At 38.2% G+C, this 24424-nt stretch overlaps 1 protein-coding gene and 1 long non-coding RNA gene across 6 annotated transcripts in view; one reads left to right on the plus strand and one right to left on the minus strand.

Annotated features, from left to right (window-relative positions):
* The first annotated feature begins 5869 nt into the window (after positions 1 to 5869).
* On the plus strand, positions 5870 to 6885 carry LOC148153567 (uncharacterized). Its single transcript, XR_015761542.1, has 2 exons — positions 5870 to 6117; positions 6203 to 6885. It is a non-coding gene; the product is annotated as an uncharacterized LOC148153567 (long non-coding RNA).
* A 3249-nt stretch (positions 6886 to 10134) lies between these two features.
* Positions 10135 to 24424, minus strand: part of exoc6 (exocyst complex component 6) — a 29403-nt gene continuing 15113 nt past the window's right edge. For 2 of the 5 annotated variants that reach the window (XM_015014203.2, XM_015014207.2), the window contains exons 13-25: positions 22940 to 23011; positions 22752 to 22849; positions 21169 to 21274; positions 20953 to 21062; positions 20520 to 20631; positions 20251 to 20385; positions 19409 to 19588; positions 18857 to 18886; positions 16189 to 16330; positions 15036 to 15109; positions 13405 to 13517; positions 13013 to 13024; positions 10135 to 12026 (exon numbers count right to left, since the gene is read on the minus strand). In XM_015014203.2, the coding sequence (XP_014869689.1) occupies positions 11900 to 12026; positions 13013 to 13024; positions 13405 to 13517; positions 15036 to 15109; positions 16189 to 16330; positions 18857 to 18886; positions 19409 to 19588; positions 20251 to 20385; positions 20520 to 20631; positions 20953 to 21062; positions 21169 to 21274; positions 22752 to 22849; positions 22940 to 23011 (1311 nt within the window). In that variant the 3' untranslated portion in view covers positions 10135 to 11899. Of the gene's footprint in view, positions 12027 to 13012; positions 13025 to 13404; positions 13518 to 14199; positions 14291 to 15035; positions 15110 to 16188; positions 16331 to 18856; positions 18887 to 19408; positions 19589 to 20250; positions 20386 to 20519; positions 20632 to 20952; positions 21063 to 21168; positions 21275 to 22751; positions 22850 to 22939; positions 23012 to 24424 lie in introns of those variants that run through there. The other 3 variants (XM_088001115.1, XM_015014211.2, XM_088001116.1) reach the window with 3 other exon arrangements.

The raw sequence follows: 24424 nt of genomic DNA on the forward strand, positions 1-24424 counted from the left end.
AATGGTAAAAGACCAACAGTTTTTGACCGTCGTATCCAAAAACATTGCATTACCGTAGAAATTACATGGAACTACCGTAAGTCGAAACTGCAAAGAAAGTCAGTAAATTTACGGTAAGAAATGGTAAAAGACCAACAGTTTTTGATCGTCGTATCCAAAAACATTGCATTACCGTAGAAATTACATGGAACTACCGTAAGTCGAAACTGCAAAGAAAGTCAGTAAATTTACGGTAAAAAATGGTAAAATACCAGCAGTTACTGACCATAATATTCACAGCATTATACTGCCGTAGAAAATACATGGCATTATCATAACTGAATAAACATATATCCTAAATAATTGTGACAGTTACGAATGTAGAAAATACAGAAATATAGTGTAAAAATATAAGTAATTGTAAAGTTCTTAAAAAATTGTAATATTGCCAGCAGTTAATTACCCTAAACTTAACAGTAGCAATCAGCCAAAATTACAAATTTTGTCTGATATTTAGATCTACAATGTAAAAGCGTAAACAAGACTGCAAAATAATTTTTTACAAAGAACAGAATGCTGGTGTGATATTTTGGTTTCTTTTTTAATAATGCCTTTAATACACCAAACTGAAATCTCAGCAGTAGACCAGGCATCGATCTGGCGACCCACCGATTGCAAAGCAAACTCCTACAGCCAACGCCACCATCATTTATGAGAGTATTTGATCATTAACATTAAGAGAACTGTATGTTAGCCCCTCTTGCTTGAATGAAGCTGAAATTGGTTTCCAATTGCTGCTTCCAATTTGGGAAATGGCTAAAGGGCAATTCCACCTAATTTTTCACTACAATCAGCATCTTTAATTTACTCTAGCTAAAAAACTACAACACCTAGACTCTTCAAATCTGGACTAGATTATTCTCAACTAATATCAGAATATTTAAAACCAAGTGTGGGATTTGTAAAACCTTTATCTGATTTGTGAAACTTCAATAAAGAACAATTCTAGTGTTATCCAAAATCATACAAGTTGTAAAGTCACCCATCATTGAAGTTTCACAAATCCCACACTTGGTTTTAAATATTGTGCTATTAGTAGAGAATAGTCTAGAGAGTTTTTCATTTTGTTATTGTGATAAATAGCAGGGTTTACAGTAAATGGAGACTGTTATGTCATGTAAACAAATAATTATCTAGTTCAGTGTTTTTCAACCTCTTTTGAGCCAAGGTACACTTTTTCAATTGAAAAAATCTCGAGGCACACCACCGACCAAAAATGTAAATGTTAGTTATGCGACTCAAGAGGAAAGAGACTGGAGTCAGCAGTTGTCGAGTACTCAATATATTTCTTTTCTTTTATCTTCTGTTTCATACCTTTCAGTTCAGTTCAGCACAACATATTTGTCAAAACAACAAGAAGGAGAATCTACCTCTCATCTCAACCACCTGGTTTTTAAAGGATGGGCTCCCATCCGGACTAATTAGAGGGGTGGAGCCATTTTCAGCTAGAACAAACAAACATGTGCACTAAACTATACCTAAAGAGTGTCTATAAAGTTACCATTAACTTAAACACCACTAAAAACAAAACTAGAAACAAACAATATGGAGAAAAGATGATTAAAACAAATAAACAAATCAAATCACCTCCCAAAACAATACATTCACCCAGAATATACAAAGAACATGAAAAACAGCACCTCTTAGGGAGGGGCTAAATCCCTCACAGTAAACAAAGATACTCTGTAGCCACCTATATTATATATATAGTCATTCTTCTCAAAGTGTCTTGAGTCCACTTCAAAAATACACAACACTGTGGGCTTAAATTTAAAGAAGTTCTAGAAAACTTCAGTGTTTTACAAACTAATCCACAAGCATTCTTTTAGCCAGAATACAGAAAATAATTCTTATTCTGAAAGAAGCAATAATATTTGGGAAAGATTTTACTGTTACAATATGAAGAGTTGCATGTACAAAATGATGTTAATATCTGTTTATTTTACCCATCTAATGTGAAACCTGTGCATGTTTGGATGAAAACAGCTGATTTCCTGGCAGAAATTGAAGAAAGACAAAGCTCTTCCTCAACAGCTCTCAGTCTCTCTCTGGTTTTAGTTTTTATAGTAACCAGGCTTGAGAAGCTCACTTCACACAGACATGTTGTGGGAAATGGACCCATGTTCTTTCTAACTACTGCTGAGCTTCACTATCTTCTCATCACTGTCGTCATAGTCTTGCTAAATACGATGCTCTCACCGCTACCTGTAACGTTCATGCATCACTAATTCTCTTGTTTTAATGTAAAATGCTCTGTACCTACTGCCATCTAGTGGTAAGAAAGTTACATCATTACGCCGCTAGTCACTACTACAGCAGACACTCGAAGATGGCATTATTTGCAGATAATTTATTTAAAAAAAAATATTTTAAAACCAATTACCGTATTTTTAGCACCTTCAAATTTTTTGGGGGAAAAAACAAACAAACAAAAACAACCTGTAAGCTGCTCTCAGTTTTTCCGTAAGGACCCAGCAGAGAGCTGCGTCCTATGAAATCTGCTGGATATATTAAGGACGCAGCACTACGTCTCCAAAGTCGAACCACGGTTTTTATACCGAGCTTAAGTGCAGCGGCTTTATTTCCCTCCTGTAGTGGCAGATCGACAGCCCTCAACTTAAAAGCTGCATCATATGAGTTTGAAAGCATTTCTCCGTCGTGCCTGCTGCTAGCATGTGGTTGTTCTAAATGAAAATTAACGCGTTCTTCTTTGATTTACAATTTTGACTTCTAATGATTCACTTCCTGCTAGAGAGCCCCCTGGTGGTTGAAGAAAAATACACAGAAAAGCCACACCGGGCTACAATCCACATGGTTCAAAACTTAGGAAAAAAGTAGCGTTGTATAGACCGGAAAATACGCTATATATTTTTACTAAACGGAACATTTAATTTTCACAGATGCAACACTTCCATTAATGTTTCTGTAGGAACGGCTGCATAGATTATATTTCTCGTCTACTTTAGACTACATGTGCTTAAAGTTATTGTTAATGGCAGAAGCAACTTTTTCCAAGTTTGGTTCAATAATTAATTTGAATTACTTTGAGTGTGAAATGTTCATGCATGCAAGTTAAATCTCTGAAGAACATGTTAGCTTTTGTTTCAATACTTTGGTAATACTTAGAAGTATAAAGCTTGGCATCAGAGATAATATTTAATATTTTCCTTTGACCTCTTGACTCTCACCCCCAAAATACTTGCACTAAAGTCACTGGGTCCATGACAGTTGAAGGATTTTAAGATAAGAGAATTTAAATATTAATATTTTACAGCTTTTCTCAGTTTGGGTGCATCTCTCAGAACAGAATTGAAATTCTTAAAACTACCTGTTCAATCTTCAAATTACTGTGTCACTTCTGCACATCAAAAAAATTAGTTTTGCAAGTTTTGCTTCTGTACATCATGTAGCTGGTTATGTACACTTCTATGCTTTTCCCCCCGTTGTAATTTGCTTTTATCATCTTGATCAAAATATGTTAACCCTCCTGTTGTCCTCGGGTCAAAATGACCCGCCACTGTGTTAAACCCCCCCCAAAATCCCCTAAATGTAATTTTTTAAACTTGAGATTTTAAGACTTTTCCTAGATTGGCCCAGACAATAGAAAAAGTTCAGTGTTGCTTTTATTCTCATTTCCATGTAAGCTGTACAAAAAAAGGTACAAAGATGGTCTTCAGGTCAAAATGACGCGTGAGGCAAATGGAGTTGAAATCAAGGTCACAGAGTTATTTACAAACCACAAAATGTTACAAAGTTTTAGTTGTGTCTCAGATCAATCAGTAGCAGAAGTAAGCAGAGAGTGGAAGGCCAATTTTCCGAGCCACAATGCCAGTCAAACTCTTTCACACCTACTCAAGACTGATACGATTTGATGACCGTGAATCAAGACCAACAAGACGTATGACAGACAAACTTGCAGCCATAAGAGAGGTATGGGACAAGTGGGTGGAGCGGTTGCCCTACCTCTACAATCCAGAGCCTGATGTAACAGTGGATGAGCAACTGGTTCCATTTAGAGGTAATCTGTTTTCATATTTGTAATAAAAGTGATTTTCACTATTGATTTCTTTGACTGTTTTCTGTGACACTGATACTAATCACTGATGCTAATGTCTTTTGTCCAAAGGTTGTTGTCCTTTCCGGCAGTATATGCCCAGCAAGCCAGCAAAATATGGGATCAAGTCATGGGTGGCTTCCGAATCAAGCTATGCTTGGAAAATGCAAGTCTATACTAGGAAGTCAACCAGTGGATGCCCAGAGAAGAACCAGGGGTTGCGAGTTGTGCTTGATGTGACAGAGGGACTGAGGGGTCACAATGTGACATGTGACAATTTCTTCAACTCTTATGAACTCGGACAGCAGCTCCTGAAGAGGAAAATCACCATGGTTGGTACAGTTCGAAAGAACAAGCCTGAGCTCCCACCTGCACTGCTTGGGTCAAAGGAGAGAGAGGTCTTCTCCTCAAAGTTTGCCTTCACACCCACCACCACTCTAGTTTCCTACCTCCCAAAGAAAAACAAGAATGTAGTTCTTCTGAGCACACTGCACAAAGACGGCGACATTAGTGACCGTGAAGACAGGAAGCCAATCATCATCCTGGAATAAAACCGAAACAAAGGAGGTGTGGACAACCTAGATAAGGTGATTGGAGCATATAGCTGCAGAAGAATGACTGCCCGCTGGCCCCTGGTCATCTTCCACAACATCATTGATGTGTCCTCCTACAATGCCTTTGTGATTTGGATAGAGATCAACCCAACCTGGATGTCTCATAAGCACAACAAGAGGAGGGTGTTCCTGGAGCAGCTAGGAAAGGCACTTGTAACTCCACTCATTGAAAGAAGGCTGCATGTCCCCCACACAGAAGCCTCAGCAGCAGTTGTGAAAGCTATTCAGAGTGCAGCAGCTCCTGATCAACCTGAGGATCCATCTACCACAGCCACTTCCCCAGCTAAGCCAAGTAAGAGGAAGAGATGTCAGTTCTGCCCTCAGACTGTAAAACACATACTGTGTGCTGCAGGTGTAAGAAATATATCTGCAAAGACTGTGCACTTGCATACTGCCCTACAGAGAGAAGAAGAGGAGTGAGGCTGAGGAGGAAATAGTTGGGAGGAAAGCAGAAGAAGAGTCAGAAGAGGCTGAGGACATCTGCCAGTTTCCATCAGTCCAACATCAGGACATGGCTGAGACCCACAACATGATGCTGATGGAGGTCCTCCCACCCTACTGTTCATTCCTTAACCCCACTGAGGAAAAAAGATTCCTCAGTGGAGTTAAGGAACAAAGTGACTATGGAAATTAAAATGTAATGTAATTTCTACAGCACTGTACAGTTTTCCTTGAGGAGATTGTCCTGTGGCTCCTTTTCTACTTTTTTTGTTCTCTGCATTTCTGTCTTTTTCTTTCTGAATCACCATGGCATGGTCCATGAATAAATTATAGCAAAAGCGTAAATCAGTGTTTCTCAATCCTGGTCTTCAGCGTCACCCTGTCCTGCAGGTTTAGGTATTTCCCTTCTGCCACACACCTGAATTGTATCTCTGGATGATTAACAAGCTTCTGCAGTACTTGATTGTCATCCAATCATTTGAATCAGCTGTTCTGGAGTAGAGGCACATCTAAAACATGCAGAGCAGGGGGGCGCTGAGGACCAGGGTTGAGAAACACTGGCGTAAATGATCCTTTTGTAGTCTCTTCCCATGACTAATCAATTTGACTGTCTTATCTGTACATAGAGAAACTATAACTTATTATTTTGAGTCACTGATATGTTAACAGACAGAATTTTAAGAGCTGAACTAAGGATTTTGAAAGCAACCAAATGCTATTTTTCCTGTTTCTACAAATTGTTTTGAGAAATGCGCTTACTGTTTTGTAAATGCCAACAATGACTTGAGAAATGCACCAAAAGTGACTGAGAAAAACTAACCTAGCATAAATTGTCTCAGCTGTATCAATTTGTTTGCCTGTATGAAAAGTGTTCACATTTACAGCTTTGTTTCTGCTAGCTTGCAGGAAATGTAACTTACATAAATGGTTGAAGACAACCTATTGGCCTTCATGAGACTCAGATAAATGGTGAGTATCTATTTCATAAATTGCCTAAAACAGTTATATTTGTTTTTATTTATGTTTTTTGTTTGTGTATTTTGTCTGGTTCCAGACCAGAGGATCACACCTGTTGACAACAAACAAAGGTTTAACTACTGAATTTTCAGTCAGAAATGATCACACCACCTGGTTGAAGTACCTGTGTCCATATGCAAGTCAACAAAGGTGAAACAAACATTTAAGCGAATAAGATGTTCATGTAGTGCATCTTTCTAACTTTTTCTTTGTTTGTTTTCCAGCAGAGAGGAAACACCCGATTGACAACATGTGAGTCTCAATTTCAACCTGTGACTGGGAAGACTACAACCATCCTGAGCAAAGTCTGATCTCAGCGACTTGTGACTCTCAACCCAGAACAAGAATCCTTTTATCACCATTTTTTCTTCTACAATATGTTATCTCTTATGTGGACACATACTGTTTTTTTCGTTTTTGTTTTCCAGATCTCAGTAATACCGTGAGGAAACTGGACAGAAAATAGAATCAGTTCTTTTTTTAACTTGACTTTTTAAATAGAAATTGTTTCTTTAAGTGGATTACTCGTAATCTGTATTTTTGTTTAATTAGAAATTATTTTCTTTATAACTTTCTGTATAGAAATGCTTGACAAGTTACACTTCCTTGGTTGTTGTACTATAATTTGTATGGTAAAATTCTGGTAGGAACAGTGACCAGTAATTTAGCATAAGTTTTTTTTGGGGGGGAGGGTTTACAATAAAATGTCAATATATATCATACAGTCTGGATGTGTTTTTCACTCATGTAGATATTATGCCTCAGTCAGCATGACCGTATTTACTACGGCAAAACCACATTTTATTTTTTTTTAACATATTTTAGGAAGTACGGTATTTTACCGTATTTTAAAAATACGGTAAAATCCTGCATTTAGCAAATACGGTAAATAACTGGCAGCTGTGGTTGCCAGAATTTTACCGTATTTTGAAAATACGGTAAAATCCTGCATTTAGCAAATACGGTAAAAAACTGGCAGCTGTGGTTGCCAGAATTTTACCGTATTTTGAAAATACGGTAAAATCCTGCATTTACACAATACGGTAAAAAACTGGCAGCTGTGGTTGCCAGAATTTTACCATATTTTAAAAATACGGTAAAATCCTGCATTTAGCAAATACGGTAAAAAACTGGCAGCTGTGGTTGCCAGAATTTTACCGTATTTTGAAAATACGGTAAAATCCTGCATTTACACAATACGGTAAAAAACTGGCAGCTGTGGTTGCCAGAATTTTACCGTATTTTAAAAATACGGTAAAATCCTGCATTTAGCAAATACGGTAAAAAACTGGCAGCTGTGGTTGCCAGAATTTTACCGTATTTTAGAAATACGGTAAAAAACTGGCAGCTTTGGTTGCCAGAATTTTACCGTATTTTAGAAATACGGTAAAAAACTGGCAGTTTTGGTTGCCAGAATTTTACCGTATAAAGACGGTAAACTTCTGGCAACTCAGCTGCCAGTTTTTTACCGTAAAATGAGGCCGTTTTTTTTTTACAGTGGCTGGACAGGACATTTTTAACATGCATCTCCATGTATCTCCTGTTATTAGTCAAAGTCACTAAGTGTGTGTCTGGCCTTGTATTTGACACATTGTAAGGTCCATTTTTCCTAAAATGCAATGTTGTGACTGCTCCTTATGGGACCTTCAGGCCCCATAAGGAGCAGTGCTGTTTTCTGTTGGGGTTAATTTAGGATGAAGATGTGAGTTTAGCTTAGAGTTCGGCTGCAAAAATGAATGGAAGTCAATGCAAAGTCCTTGTGAATATAGAAAAATATACTGTGTGTGAGAGAGAAAAATAAGATGATAAGATGGAGTCATGAAAGAAAGTATACATTTTTTAAAATGGTTACTTTCTTCCATGTAGGATGCTGCTCTTTATTTTAACTTTTGAAACAATACAATGTGTACATTATATTCTCTGGTATGTTGTGTATCATTCGTATGCAGGGCTGCTTCTCGCTCCCAGTCCAGACTTGATGTGCTGCTCCTGACAGAAGTGATCTCTAGCTCACCTTGGATTCCTTTAACTTATTAAAACCACATTTCCAACCTGAGGTTTTAATTAATTTTTCCCACAAGCTAATATAACTCTGACTTTTAAACAGTTATTGTTTTTCCAACATAGAAAAATGTAGTTAATCATTTAGTTAATGATTTTATAAGGGGACGATCCTTATTTCCCATAGGGCCAGGCTGGTTTGGATCGCTTATTTCTAGGGTGCACTGATTTATCGGCACCAATTTCCTTAGTTCTGGGAGATCTGTGATTGGTCGGACTTGCATGTGAAGCCGATCTTATCAAATGAGCTTATCTTCCTCAGCAAAGGTCTAAGAATCCGCCACAGTCATCTTTTGCTCTGCTGTGAGAGTCTGACTGACAGACTCACCTGGTCATGTCTGAGTTGTCCACTGTTGCCAACTCAGTAACTTTCTTGCAATATTTGGCAACATTTCAGGCAAAACATTGGTAATTGGTAACATCAGAATCAGCAAGTCAGGCTTTTTAAAGATCGGCCAGAAAACAGAAATCGGTGCAGCCCTGCTTTTTCCCCTCAGTGAAACCATCTGAAAACAAACTTTTGGGTTTACTCTGATAATATGTGTCTGTTTAATGATCTGAAACATTGTATAATGTTAATTTGATTTGATTCAGTATTACAACATGTTGAATGTTTCATACTTAAGCATGTAACTACAAATCACTAAGCTCTCCACACTGTAACCAGCAGCTGGGGCTCTTATTGAATATGAATTCACTTCAGAGACACATCACAGAGTCCACCTTCATGTTGACAGCAGCAGAGACGCTGCTGAAATCTTTTCTTTACAAAAAGAGGAATATATACAGAGGGATTTACAAGCCATAAAAATAAGGAGGAAAAGACGACATCCAGCTTGAAGCAACGGACATAAAAAAACACAAAACAAAAAGCCTCATTTTAAAACATTCCCATCAAAGTTTATGTACAAATGTAAAGTGTTAACCTGCAGACTGTGATATAATAAACCATTACATTATTGCTCTTCTTGGTGGAATCTGACATTCTAAAGCTGAATTTCACCCTGAGGAACAAAAGAAAAAGAATAAAAATGATGAATTTAGGTTTGTAATGAGTTATATGAGTTGATTGCAGCCTTTTTTTTAACAAACTTCACAAATAGGTTTTTAGTATGTAGCCAACATTATGTGAGCAGTTTGGCTGCTCTGGACTCAGGTATCTCCTCCTGGCATTAAGATGTAAATGATCAGCAGGCCTCCATACTCATTCTGCCCACCTGATGTTTCACTTCATTCACATAAATTAATATTAATTAGCTTCATTAGCTTCATAGTCAGACTGCATGTGAATGTTGACTGCTGTTGCTATGTAGTCTGACTCTGTTCCACAGCAGCATTTTTGCACAATCTAGAAATGTTTTTTATTAATAATGGTTTATTTCTATAATGCATGGATGACCTAATTCAGCTGCTGTAATGTGTCTCTTAAAGTTGCATAAAATTTCTATCTGGCATTTAGTAAAAACAAGAAGCCAAAACTGACAGGATGAATTCATGTAGCTCTGAAATTCTCTTTTCCAATCGGCTCTTCTTTGAAAAAGTGTCCAGGTTTACATCTGGCTCCAGTCTGAGACCAGAGGGCAAAATAATTCAGTCACATGCAGATTGAACTTTGTGTTTTGCTGTGTTATAACAAAGATTTGTTATTTAAGTAACTGACTGTGTGTGGCCCTGCATGTTTCTGGTTGACTACAGGTGATGGGCAGCAGCTGCAGCCCCAACTTGTTACTCTGACTAGAACTAGCTAGGAATAAAATCCACCTGCTGTTTTCTGGACTTGGCGCATTTCTCTTAAAGCCTGTTCCCACTCTTGGAATCAGGAGTGTTACAGTCATCATCATTCCCCAGCATCTCCACTGGACTTGACTGAGTAAAAACAGATTTTGAGGTTAGAAAAAGGCCTGATAGTGAGATGGAACATTTTTATTAACAAGGTGCTTGTTGATTGAGTTTTGTGGGGAAAAGCATGTTGAATGTGTTTCCCTACCATTAAACATTACAATTTAAAGGTATCGGTACAAGTTGCAGATGTTTAGTTAACATTTACTGCAATAGATTTCAAGTCATCGATGTCTGTTGGGAAAGATCGACTCTTAACTCCACAGTGGAAGCATCTGTCCCACTGATGGAGTGGGAGGACGTCCTGTGTGGGAAGTCCAGTTCCTCAGAGAAAAAAACAGGAGCAAATAAAAAAGTTCAGGAAAAATCAATTCTGAGTTTCATAGCAGAAATGTGCCTCCAAAATCACATCACAAGTAAAGCCTATATTCAAAGATTCACTTTAATATTTATGCATGTGGAACTTCAGTTGATCCAGAATCTGTAATAAAGTGAAGAGAGAGAATTGTGCTCTATGTTTTAACTCCATTTGCACACAGGGTGGAAAAAATGGATGCAAATAAAAAGCTACATTTCTGAGTAAAAAACAGATTGAGACAAAGTAGGTGTACCATAAATCTGACAGAAGTATCTAATATGACAAGGCAGAAAAAAACAACAACAAAAAGCCACCATGAAGTGGAGAACTAAACAGGTTTTATATGAACATCAGTCTCCTGGGACATCATCATTCACATTTTGACTTTTCACTTCATGAATAGAACTCCAGCATAATTCATTGTTGCCACATAAACCATATAAACAGTATTTGGATAAGTTGATTTGCTCTTAAATTTCTGATCTGTACTCTCACACAAAGCACACACACACACACACACACACACACACACACACACACACACACACACACACACACACACACACACACACACACACACAGCATCCTGAATAATAAAAATAATATAAATAACTCAAACTTCAAAAAGATCAATAATAAATTATTCAGTTTACATTTCTGTTACATGTACACACACATACACACACATATCTATTTCTTGTGTGTGAGTAAATGGATTTGTTATCTCAGTTGTTGAAATGAATCTCTCCTTATTTCATTAATTAATAATGAGACATAAACAGGATTAGATGTAACTAAGGCTGAAATGTTGCCTTCACACGGTTATTACTTTTAGGAATCTGAAATGTATCTGTGGATCAGTAAATTACGTCATCGTCTCAGATTAACAAGATCTGTTATTCTTCAGAATAAAGTGCAGGAAAATATACATCAATTAAAGAAAAACCAGGTGCCAAAACTTGATGTTTTTGATGAGTGTTTGTATGTTTGGACCTTTGAGTCGGTTATCTCAATACTTTGTCACTTCCTGTACTTCCTAGTCTCAGTTTACTTCTCCAGTCATTCCAGTTTAAAAAAATGTACAAAACAGTTTATCTCCAAGGAGCCTCTGACAGATCATTTCTCTGCAGGCCTCTGAGGCTTCAGTAAATGGTTTGGAGTGTGTGCAGAACTTAGCAGAAATCCTCTGACAGGTTTGAAGTCAGAGACAGGAAATGATGTCATGTTTGCTGGCAGGGGGTTCCCTGTAGGCTTTTTACATACAGTATAATGCTGAGCCTTCGGCTGATGTCTATGACCATGCGACCAGTAAGTATGTGAACTCAGCTGTTTGTATGTTGAATATGATCCTCTGCTCTGTGGTGAATTAAACCAATATTGTTCGGGGTGGGTTTTTTTATGTGTGCATGTGAATGCATGCATGTTTCACTCATCTTATCTGGTTATTGCACAGACAAATAACATGTATGCGTTATTCTAGGAGGACATGCCATTGACGAGACTCCTCAGTTGTTTGACCACAGTCTCGATCAGTTTCTGCTTGTCTCTGTCGTTCTTCCTGAACTGAGAGAAGATGTTGTTCTTCTTGTTGGTGTCTTTCATTCTGAAAGCAGAAACAGGAGTCTGTGAATCTGGTCCAGACGAGTCAGACCTGACATCATCTGTTAGTGTGTAAAAATGTCTGACTGTCACTGGCACACTTAAACAAGTGTTCAGGTTCCTGATGCAGCCATTTAATCAACTGTGTGTTTGATCAGAGTTCACCATGTTTAGCTAACAGGAAGAGATGGGTCGTTTAGATTTCCGTTAGATCCTAATATGGTTCTGGATATTACAGTGATAATAATGAAAGTGACAACAGTCATCACTTTAGTTTCTCTACGTTTTTAGCCACAGATCTGTCACTGCAGACCTCCACAAAAACAAAAACTGCTTTCAAAATAAAACCCATTATTCCGTAACAAAGATAACATTACCTAGATTAACATTTTGTCAATAAATAACAATTCTGCCATCACACTATTTTTCCCTGATAATGATAAACAATAGAAACATTCTATCCACACAAATAAGCTTAACTTAGGTCAATTATTTGTTGTACTGACAGTGATGTATTAGGTTTTTGTCATAAACAGAGATATTTGTCAGAAGATGAAAGAAACAGAGGTAAACACCTGCTGCTGTGATTTCATATTTAATTGGGTGAATGTGTTAATTTCACACTGAGGCCGCTAATCATTGCCTGTGTGACAGATATGATGCACTATTAGTGCAGCATTTGACCCTGATGGTAAAGCAACTGGAAGCTGAGTTGGACGCTCTGAGCCGGTTTGGATCTGACCTCAACAGAACTTAATGTCAGATCCAACAGGGACTTCTTTATGTCAACAGGTGACTGTTCATTGTAGCAGGCAGAAGTCACATGTGGCGTACCCCAAGGTTCAATCCTGGAACTCCTTTTATTTAATAACAACATACTCCCATTAACTTGGCTTATAACAAGTAATTATATTTGTTACCATAGCTGTCCAGATGACACACAGCAAATGCATGAATGTAAAAAAGAGAAAGTGAATATGGTGGACCTACCCCCTGTAGACTCTGCAACAGCAGCAGGAGAAAAAACAGCAGAAAACGACAAGCTTTAGTGAAAAGAAATGAGGCTATGGAACCGAGACACTCAGAGAAAGCCAAAAGTCACCATCTCCATCCATCCATAGCTTCAGTAGAAACAACTAAAATCTAATAAATTAGTTCATATTTTAGCTATTTCCAGAGTCAGGGTTTGGATTCCAACAGAACTGATATCAACTGTTGAGAAGAAGCTTTTAGGTAGAGAGAGCAAACTCCTTCATTTGTTTCCACAAGAACAACCAGGTTCCACTTCCACAGTGTTTATTGGTTTCACAGCAACTGAGGGTGAAAAAAACCTGGTGAATTATTTTTAACCCCAGCAGTGTCTGGTGGTCAGAGGCACTTACTTCTCAAGCAAAGCCAGCGCAGTGGCTGGGTTCACTCTCAGGTACTTTGAGTTTGGCTGACCATAGTCGGCCAAGTAAGTGGACCAATCCCATACCATGAACAGGTCTAGGAGCTGCGGAGAAAAAACACAGCTTCAGGTTTAGAACAGCAGCCAGAGATTTATTATGTTTATGATGATTTTCATAAAGCCCTTTATGAAAACATCTTTCTCTAACATTTTAGTGTCCATTAACTGCATGTGTAATTCTTATTTTGTAGATAAAATGGAATTTTGGAGACATGACACTGGCATTAAATGGCCAAATTAGTATTTGATTGCATTATTTTTTGATAGCCTAGTAGTCTTATAATGCAGGTTTCTGTGTTTTGCTAGGTTTTTCTGCAGATTAGGGACTAATCTGTATTAAGCTGACATGCAGGTGATACATGTTGCGTGAACAGAGTCATGTCAAGTAAGCAGGAGGTCCTGGATAGTTAGTCTGATGGTGATCTGAGTGGAGCTGTAATTGATACCTTCAATCAACCTCTGAACTCTCTAAAAAGAATGACCAGAATTTTACAACTTTCATTTCTTTCACAGACAATTCTGATATTGTTTCTGATATTTCTGACTCTGTGTTTGCTGGTAGGAAAAAACTGAATCATTTTGTGACTGATAGAAACCCTAATGGTTGCCTTGAGAACCACCCAGCCTTGGTGGGATGAAGGTCTGTTGAACTGTGATTCGGTTCAGAGGATCAGGTTATGTGATGTTGGTATATAAATCTACATGATCTTCTGCTCTCCCCACTGACCTGAGGTTAATCTGATGGAGACGACCCACCCCCACCCCTTAACAATGTATGGTAACGTCACAGGGTGAAACAGCTGGATGTGTGGGTCTTGCTGAAAGAGCAGTGACAGACAAGCTTAGTGATAATAGCGTTATTCATCACTGAGAGGTCGACACTTAGAGAGGCTCAGCAAAAGCCCATTCTTCTCACCTGGAGTTCAGCACTGAGCTCAGAGCAGGAATTAGGAACTCAAAGAACCTTTTAGCACTAAATCGTTAGATAAGCTGTTGTAACTCCTGAAAGATAATTCCAGTTTAGATTGATGAAGATCATTACATTTAATAGGATACTACTCGTCCTAACACTTATGAAAACTCAACCTAGTTTATTGAGCATTTAGGAGAAATTAGTGATATTCCATACACACCAATGGAAACCTAGAAGTATAAAAATCATTTACACTCATAACAAAGAACGGTTTTTGCAACTATTATTTGTTTCTACATTAGAAATAACATGATTATTTATTTATTTCTGTTATTTAGGTCCCTATCAGTTTCTGAGAGAGGTTTGGCCCAGTCCTCACTTTGAGCTGGGAGAATGTTTGAGGAGTTACACATGCAGCTTGTTTTAAGTCCCTCACTTCATCTCAATCACTCTTCATGAATTAATGCTGTAAAACTGATGCATGTTAATTTCTAACAGAATTCAGGATTAGCTTGTGAGTCTAGAAGCAAACCAGACTTTTACAAGTGAGACAGAGAGGCTTTCTACTCAGAACCGGGTCTCTGCCCAGGCCTAGTGATAACAGCCGGGCTACACTTGTGGTTAAAAGGCCAGGCAGTCTGACTGTTCACCTGTCGTAAATCGATGAAGGCTAGTTGGAGTGTGTCACCTTGAAAGCCGGGCACTGGCTCTGAACTGGCAAACACTGGAAGAAACACAAACACAGCTTGATATTAACAATTTTATGTTAATTTCTGGGGACTTTTGACTTTTTTTTTTTTTTCAGAGAAATGGGATAAATAATTAAAATGTTTTTAGCCAGTGTCAACAGACCGTGTAATGCAAAGAAATGATTTTTTTTCTAAAAAAATCTCATCAGTATGATACAAAAATATAACTATAATACGTTATCATATTTCTACATCTGATCAAATACAGAGTTGGACAACTATACTATACACTCAGCTTTCAATCCATATCAAGCATTGTATGTTAAAACTACAGACATTTTAAAACCTTAGCTGTGACATTAGTTGTGAAAAATAATGTTGAAAAAACACATTTTTAAATTGCACTTTTTACATCAAATAAGAAATTTAATTAAAATCACACATGAATAAGTTTGTTCATGGAATAAGTAATTAACAACCAAGGCAGCAAGTAAATTAAACATTAACATGAGATACATTCAGAATTCAGTCATGGTGCTGGAACTCAGTCTCTATCAGCCAATCAGAGGAGACATCAGCATTTTATTCAGGGATTGGAGAGGTAAGCCCCGCCGACTTGGGAGCAGCTCCATATGAGGTGTTTTGGGGAAATTGTAGTCGGGCATTTTGCAGAAGAGCTATGGATTCAACATGTTAGAATGACACAACTTGTTCTGAACTGTGTGATACTGTGGAGCCAGCTGCATATTGTCAGAAAAAAACTGAAACAAACCATCAGGCTCTTAATACTTCATGTAGTTTTCTTCACCAGTAGTGACATCCAGCTGTTGATCACAGTAATTCGAGTGATGCTAAAAATAAGTGTTACGATATGGCTGAAAAACCACTTAATTTTAGCACAAAAACTTGAGATTTTTCAAAACTGGTGTGTTTCCTGCAGCGGAACGCCCCCATGCTGTTTTTCCATTGTCTTTTCCGGGGTGAGGGTTTAGGGGTTTTAAGCTAATTTATTTTTGTAATTTCAATTACATAAATAATTTTAGGGTAAATGGAACCGCAGCTACTGTTACAGGTAGAACAAGCTAAGAAAAACTTCACCTTTCTTTATACTCACATTCACATTGCATGACATCCAGGTTGAACTGCTGTATGGCTCCCATACTGATCTGCTTGAGTTCTGTATCCAGAAGCATCTGCATAAGCGACGTGGACAGATGCTTACAAGCTGACATGCACGCTGTCTGGGCCACTTTACCCTACAGAGAGAGAAATTGGGGATGGGGTGGTAATAACGTAAAGCATGAAGCAAGTCAGGAAAGAAAGGAAGGTGATGAGGGTGAAAGAAGTGAAGAAAATGAAAGTGCGGAAAGAGGTCAGTGTTGAACATTTATAAAAAAAATGAATTGGAGGAAGGGATTGGATATGAGAAAAGGAGGACAAAAGACAAATGAGGAAAATGGTCAATGAACAGATGTGGGGTCGGCTTTTCTTCCACCAAACCGTCTGGATCAACAGTAAATATAAATGTAGTGAAGGAACTCAGATCTGAACCAGTCAGAGCAGATCCTGTTTTCTACAAGCCCAAGTACCCGAGCAGGCGGGAACTTCTGGGTTGTGAAGAGTAAGTTTTCTTTCTTTCTGTTAACATGTGGTTTACTATATTTGGGGAACTTTGAACTTGGCAATGTTTTTTTTTTTTTTTTTACTTGAAATAAGAACAGCTCTACCAGGCATACATAACAGCTCTGGGAGGGAGAGAAGGAAAAGTAACTTCAGCAACTTCTAGACAAACTTTAGATACTTTCTGCACAAATGCTGCAATATTTCCCAAAAACAGTTACAGTAGCTCTCTTATTTTAAAAAGGATTTATTCTTTTATTATTTTTATTCCAATTTGTTCCACTTCAATACTAGTTTTCTGAGAAACAGCAGGTGCAAATCGTGACACTTGCCACCGGAAGTGCCGTTAGATAGGTGTGGTGTCACGATTTGAGCTCGGCTCTGCTAAGTTTTCTTTTATATCTTTCTGGCTTTGGTTTACCTTTTAAAACATTGGAGAGATTTTAACTTCCTTTTCTTTATATCCAAAACAGCGACTCATCTTGTTATTAATGTTTGAGTTCTACTTTGAACAAAGTGCTTACAGATCTATATTAGTGATCACAATTTGATCATTTATCATTTATTGTGTTGTTTATCATTTAATGTGAAAAATTTCTTATCATTATAAGAATTCTGATTTATTAATTAATAATGTTTTAAATTCCCTAAAACGGTCCACATGATTGTGTTATGTTCTGTGTTTTCTGTGTAGTTATTTTTGAGGTTTTCTGTGTTTAGTCCTGTCTTCCCTGTTGATTGCTTCCCAGGTGTGTCTAGTTACCTGATTACCCTCCCTGTGTATTTAAGCCCACCTGTTGTCTTTGTATCTTGTCAGATCCTCGTCTAACGTCGTGTGTCATCTAATGTCAGTAGTTGTCTGTGTCGGCTCTCCAGTAGAACTGTTTAAGTCCTGGTTAGCTTGCTTCATGTTCAGTCTTTCATCAGTTGCTACCGGTATTTAGCTGTGTGCTAATCTCTCTGCCATGCCGTCTGTGTTGGACTGTTTTTGAGCCTTCATCATTAAACTCATCAACTTCATCACAACCTGGGTCTCTGCGTTCATCCTCACCACCACTATCACCTCCACCTCATGACAGATTGTTAGTTTTCCAATTTTCCCCTCAGTATGTGACTGGTGTCCTAAAGAAGCATACTACTAATAGGAATGTTTTTCAGCAGCAGTGTTTGTGTTTGTAGAGCTCTGATTGTTATACAGTCACAGCCATACAGTTACCTGGAAAAAGTACTAATAAATAGTTCTTTTATGTCACTTTTATCGTTATCACATAATAGAAAAAATTGTGATAAAACTTGAAGTCCACATTGCTCACTCCTAAGAACACATGGCAGTTTAATCACCTGTGCTGGTGTTGTTGGAGTATACAAATACATTTATTTTGCTTTATGCTTAAAATAAAAACCTTATGTGGTATTTATCTTAAATATTAGAACAGCCAGTCCCCAAAAGTCTGCTTCATTAAATTCTGTCAACAAATATTTTGGTGCAACCCAGAAGTTCCTGTCCAGTAGCCTTCATAACTGGCTCCAGACCAAAGCTGACTGTCAGTTCAATGCTTGAAGAAATACAGAATGAACACTCAACAAACACTGAGGTATTGTCAAACATCGTTTAGCTTTGGCCACCTCTCAGTCCCCTCTGATACACATTATGGTGCTGACCCATGCAATCTGATAGGAAACATTCAACTCAACAGACAGAAATTAAAACCAGGAACAAACACATGCAACCAGGAAAATGGAGGAAACAAAACTGCAACAGGGAATAGTTGGTTTTATGCGGTTCCAAAATCAATTTTAAAGTGACCACAGTATTGCTGTACTCTATTTACAAAATCTCTTAACTACAAAAATTTGTTCATCTTAGCGTCTGGAAGCACATAGAACAGAAAACAACCAAAAAGTTTTAAGAACTCTCTTAGGGGCTTATTTCAGCTTTACTGCACATCCACTGATCCTCTTATTCAACATCATACATTATCAGGGGAGCTCTTGCAGAGAATCTAAATGTTACGGGTTTCCATGAATGTCATCAGTAAGGAGTACAGGTTTGCCAGTGAAACCGTAGAGCAGCTTCTGCAGTCAAACAAGCATGCATTCATGTTCCCAGCTGGCTGCAAAATGGCAGCAAAGTGGAATAAAATCCGAGCAAATATACTCACCGACATTGATGCATGGTCATTGTTGTTATTCTGAGCAGAAAACCCAAAACCAACCAAAAATAGAAGAAGGGGGGGGGGGGGACAGGAAAAAATGCAGCAACAATAAATGGAAAGGAGGAAGCAAATTCAACCAGTTATCTTGGATGCTTGAAGAGTGAAAATAAAAATCAAGGAATAAAACAAACTGGCATAAGTAACATTTCATTGGAGAAGGTGTGCGTGGGGAGGCAGGATGCATTCTGGAAAAAACCCCCAAAACACTCAAGCTGAAAGAAAACACAATAGATAGTGCCGAAGAGCCCACCAACCAGTGGCCCTCTCAGACTGGGACACCAGCACAGGATCAGCCTCAGATGTAAAAACAGAAGACTAGAGGGAGCTGGACGGAAATGAACAAAAACATTCCTCACCTCCACATTTACCATTTACAAGAAAAACCGCTTCATTAAATAAAAGCAAAAATGTCTCTCAAGACCAACAAGACAGTGACTTTAGTCGTAGTTTACACGGCTGTACATTCAATGGGCCCGTCAGAGGCTTCGTTAAACTTACAGGAAGATGTGTGAAGACCTGAAAAGTAGAACGAAGGAAGTTGATCAGGTCCATGAGGTATCCTGAGGCGCGGCCATCAGATTCTGCCATGCTCCACTCATAGTCTGCTAGCTGAATGAACTCGTCAATTTTCTGGTTTAGCTTGGTGTAAATCTCTCCCTCTGCAGCATGACGAGCGTCCTGACAACAGATTTCACACTTAATATCTTTATCATTTTGCGCGACCTTAAAATAAAGGCATAAACATCTCAAACAGGAAACACAAAAAGGCTCTGAGTCGCCTTCTGCTCTGTGTGCTGCTGTTGTCTGCAGTACTGCTTGTCTTGTGTCCTACGGTCTTGTACCAGGTTATGTGATTTTTAATTTCTTTAAACTGTGACAATGTAGATTTTTTACTAATTCATTTACTGCAGGTAAGGCACTAACTACATTTTTCCTTCAATATTAATATTAAAGGAAAAATGTAATATTATATGAAGGGAAACCAGATTTTAACCATTAGACCTGCAGGATCTCTGACATCTTGCTGTTTGCATAGTGCAGTTCGCCCCCATCTGATGCTATGAAGGAAGTTTATTTTACACTTTGTTCATAAAGCTACACTTAAGTTTTGACAGCGAATGTATCACTTTATAATCAGCAGGGCACCATGGCGGCAACAGTCAAATGACAAATTATAATGTCTTATTATAGTTTTAAATGTCATGTGTCACTACCATTACTTTGCTCCAATATTTTAAATTGCTATAAAAGTTAATTCATCAAACAGAAAATAAATCTGAGATGAATGTGTCCTGATGTGACCTAGTTGTTCTGCTTCCATCTGGTTTTTACTCTTTTACCTTAAATGTGGATAAGCCGTAGAGTCTTGTGGTGTGAACTGTTTCAGGTGAAACGTTGGTGATGTTGGTTATGAACTCCTCCAGGTATTTACAAGCCTGTTCCAGGTGAGTGGTGTTTATGATAATCTGCACCAGCTGTAGAGGGAAGGTTACAGGTTTTACAGCAGATGACTAAATCCTATGTCACATTGAAATAGGTGAGATGATGTGTGTGTGTGTGTGTGGGGGGGGGGTTTGTGTGTGTGTGAAAGAGAGAGATCCAGTCCCACCTCAGTCAGTCCTATGTGAGGTTTCTTGATCAGGTTTTGCAAGCAGCTGCTCAGAGTTCTGGTCAGCAGCAGGTTGGTTGATTTTCGCAGCATGTCGTCAATCTCTGTTGAACTGAAGACACAAACAACATTTAGCTCCTGCAGGTTCAGCTTTTCAGTTTTTACAAAACTCCCAGAGTAAGAGAATGGGGGGGATATGAGGTGTGAAGAAACCTCCAGGAGAATATGGCTCATGTATAAAAGAATCACTTTTATGGTGGATTCAATGCTTTTCCAACCTGTTCACGGATAATTATGGGAGTCTTTAAATACAAGTGAGAATATTGATGAGGCTTGCTGCAAATTGTGTTCAGTTTCTATTAAATGTCATCATTTCAAAGGTGATGAACTTTGCTCTTAATGCAAGCTTCTGAAATGTAAGACGGTGCCATACCTGCGGTGCAGGGACTCTGAGAACTTGAGGCTGGCATAAATGAACTCTTTGACCTGTATGTAGATCTGAGGGACAGACTGGGACATCGGCAGCTTCTTAGGGAAGTCCTGCTGTTCACACACAGGTAAGAAACAAAGAACAGCAAAACTTTAATGGCATGTTGGTCACATGAAAGTCATGCTTATGAGTGCATTATGCAGTTTTGGTTCTTGTCACCTTTTCAATCTCAGGATCATGAAAGGGAAAGCGACTGGTCACCAGTTTATACTCTTCCTCTGTTTCCACTGGGATAGGGCTGTAGTTGTCCGACTCAAAGATCTCTCTGTGCAAAAATAACATTTAATGCTCGGTTATACTTTAGATTTTAGTGCAATAGCAGGAAGAAGTCAACATCACTTGGCTTTCTATGAAAATCTCACTCATTGGAGAAAAAAGGGCCATGCTCTTTCTAAGCATCAACACATCAGTATGTTAAAAATGATCTGGTTTATACTGGGTTTTAATTATGGTCAGTTATTTAAACAGGGATCATGCATGTTTTAATGTCAAAACCCAATACTTTGCCACACACTAACATCTAGACTTCTCAGTGCTCCTTAGTCAGCTTTCAAGTATAAATACAAGATTTATTACAAATATTACCTCAGTGGATGGATGGATGGATGGATGGATGGATGGATGGATGGATGGATTTGGCAATCAGACAGAGTAAAGCGAGGGAATACAAATTGTTTTCATATTGATTTATTTTTCCATATTTGGGGAATATAAACTATAAACTGAATTCCACAGTATTCCTTACTTTTACATTGCTGTTTAGAAAAACACAACAGATTCCAAAGTGTCTTAACACCTCAAGCCAAATTGGAAAAGCTGTGTGAAAAAAACTAAGTGAACAAACATTTTATTCCCACTAAGACTCCCATGAACAACCAAAATAACAGATGTTTTAAAACAACAGTATGACAGAGGGTCTACTTTTTAGTTTCTTGTGTTCTGTGATGACTTCCTGTTTAAAGAAAAGCTCAAGCTATTTCAACAACTCATGGCTTTGCTGGTTAGCTCATGTTAGCAGTTAATCACCTCCATGTTTTATCCAGCATAAACGTCAAACCAACATTTATTCTAAGTACGGCTAAAGGCAGCCCAACCACTGGTAACAGTGCCACAGTTTGAGAATCGCGGGCCCAGACAGTCCAGATCACAACATGACTAAAACGCTCTGCTGTGTTAAGACATGCACTGGGTGTTAACATGTTTCAAAAATCAACTGAACTTAAGCAACATTGGAAACAAGAACAGAGCAAAATCCTTCTACAACACGAGAAACTGAGAGTCAGACAGGAAACATCTCCAGTTCTTCAAATTGTTGCAACTAATACTGGCTCTAGAATCTACTGGATCAGAGGATGTACTTAGTTTTTCACATACAGTGTTTCCACTTTGACTTCTTCTTTGTTAGTATTAAATCTGTTGTATTAATGTTAAATTCAAATGGCTTTAAAATATACTATTACTAGATTAGATTTATCACACTTAATGTGTAAAAGCAAAGAACAGAAAGATGGCATACTTTTTGGTTGATACAAATTGGTTTGTGGGATGAACTATATATTCCACAACTGGAATAAAGAATATTTTAAGGCTAAAAAAAATAAAAACAATAAAAAAACGATGAATAAGAAGTGTTAGATTTTGGTCAATTAATTATTGTGGCTTTCTTGTTTCAATAAAATAAAAATGCCCTATCTGAAGTAGGCATCTTCCCTGTAGAAAGACAGTTTTAGAGGGAATCTCACCTGAAAACCACGGCCCATTTTTTCAGCAGCGTTTCATTGTATTGGTCTCGGACCTCGAATAGGAGGTCAAAGAGTCGATTCACTGGGAAACCATAACCCTGTGTGAACACACAGAGGCACATGGGTCCACATGTCTTAGTTAAGCTTTTCATGCAAGCTGATTAATTAAAGTAGAACTCTGAACAAACCTGCAGTGTGTCAGCGCAGATCACTATGAGATTCTTCAGCTCCAAAACCAGGTCTGGGTCGTCACAGTAGGACTGGAGAAGAAAGTGATCAACTATCAGATTTACACCAAAAGAACTAGATGAGAAAATAATGATGTTCTGCTTTTTAAAATAACACTTTTTAATAACACAAACAGATCTTATTGAAATATTCCTATTTCCAGTTTTTATGGGTTATGTTTCTACAAGGAAATTGTGAGAAAATTATAATAGTGACTTTACTCTAAAAAAAGGAGACAGATTCTAACCCTCTAAAGTCGTCTCATGATGACTTTAGAGGCGACTTTAGAGCCTTGAGGCGTCTTCCTCAAGGCTGAGGAAGAAGCCTCAGCCTTGATTTGAATGTATTTTTATGAAAAGGGTAACCATTGAGGGGTAAGGGGATGTGACTGAACTACTAACAACAAGCCCTTCCATTTTTCAGAAGTACAAACTGATTTATGAGCTGAAAGCAAAACAATGTCTTAAAGGTAACACCAGGATCCAGTCTAAGGATGTCTAAGTCTAAGGTGTGTAAATCAACATCAGGACCAGAGTCCAACAGGGACAGACAGGCGTCCACCAGTGGAACAGCAAGAGACATGGTGGAATCACAGCAGTGTCTGAGATGGATCTCAGTGCTTTAAACCGGTTTTCTGTTCAGTACGGTGTGCATTACAACCTAAAGATATTTATAATTAGAATGCTGGTTTTGTTCATTTAAGTAACTTTAAAGAAGTAAAAATAATCAGCAATTATCCCCACAAACATTTTGCTGCTCATTATAAGGCAAAATGCCTGTAAATGAATATTAATGGAGCATGCTGCAATCCTCTCTGTGAAGTGAAGCTTCTTGTGACTCAGCTTCTGTCAGGGACCCCTCCTCCCATGCTGTGTAGCCCATTCTCTGACCTGTTAACATAATCCCCAGTCATTTACAACTGACTGGAGTCCAGCAGTCAGGAATATGCCCTTTAAATCTGCTGTTATTGTTGTAATCTGTCTCTCGTTAAGCCCCAGTGACCTCTTCTGAAGCCACATACCTGTGTGGGTTTTGACCTCTTGTGTTGAGAGTGACATCATCAGTGTGCCTGTGGGTGCACTCACCTCCACCGTGCAATTATGTATGAGTATCAATAAAGGAAAGTTCTCCCCAGAAACATACCGTAGATCTCCATTATTTTTTTGAACTCAACAGTCTCTTTCTTTCACAGAAAGTAGCTGTGTTTACGTTTGTCAATATTCCACTAACTTTGAAAAAAACACAATGTTGCATTTGCGGTGTTTCCGTGAAATAAGAAACACAATAACTTTAAGAATAACACCTGACAGTTTGTCTGTCCGATAAGTCATTAAAAAGCACGCTGCACCATCATCCTCCTGTCATCTTCATCTTTCTGCCAGTGGTAGCCTCCTGCTGTTGATCATGAGTCATGTGATGCGAAAAAACTGTTTCCACTGCAGTTT

The sequence above is a fragment of the Poecilia mexicana genome, unplaced genomic scaffold (assembly GCF_051168715.1).
Source record: "Poecilia mexicana isolate PSO_F unplaced genomic scaffold, ASM5116871v1 scaffold_19, whole genome shotgun sequence".
NCBI lineage: Eukaryota > Metazoa > Chordata > Actinopteri > Cyprinodontiformes > Poeciliidae > Poecilia > Poecilia mexicana.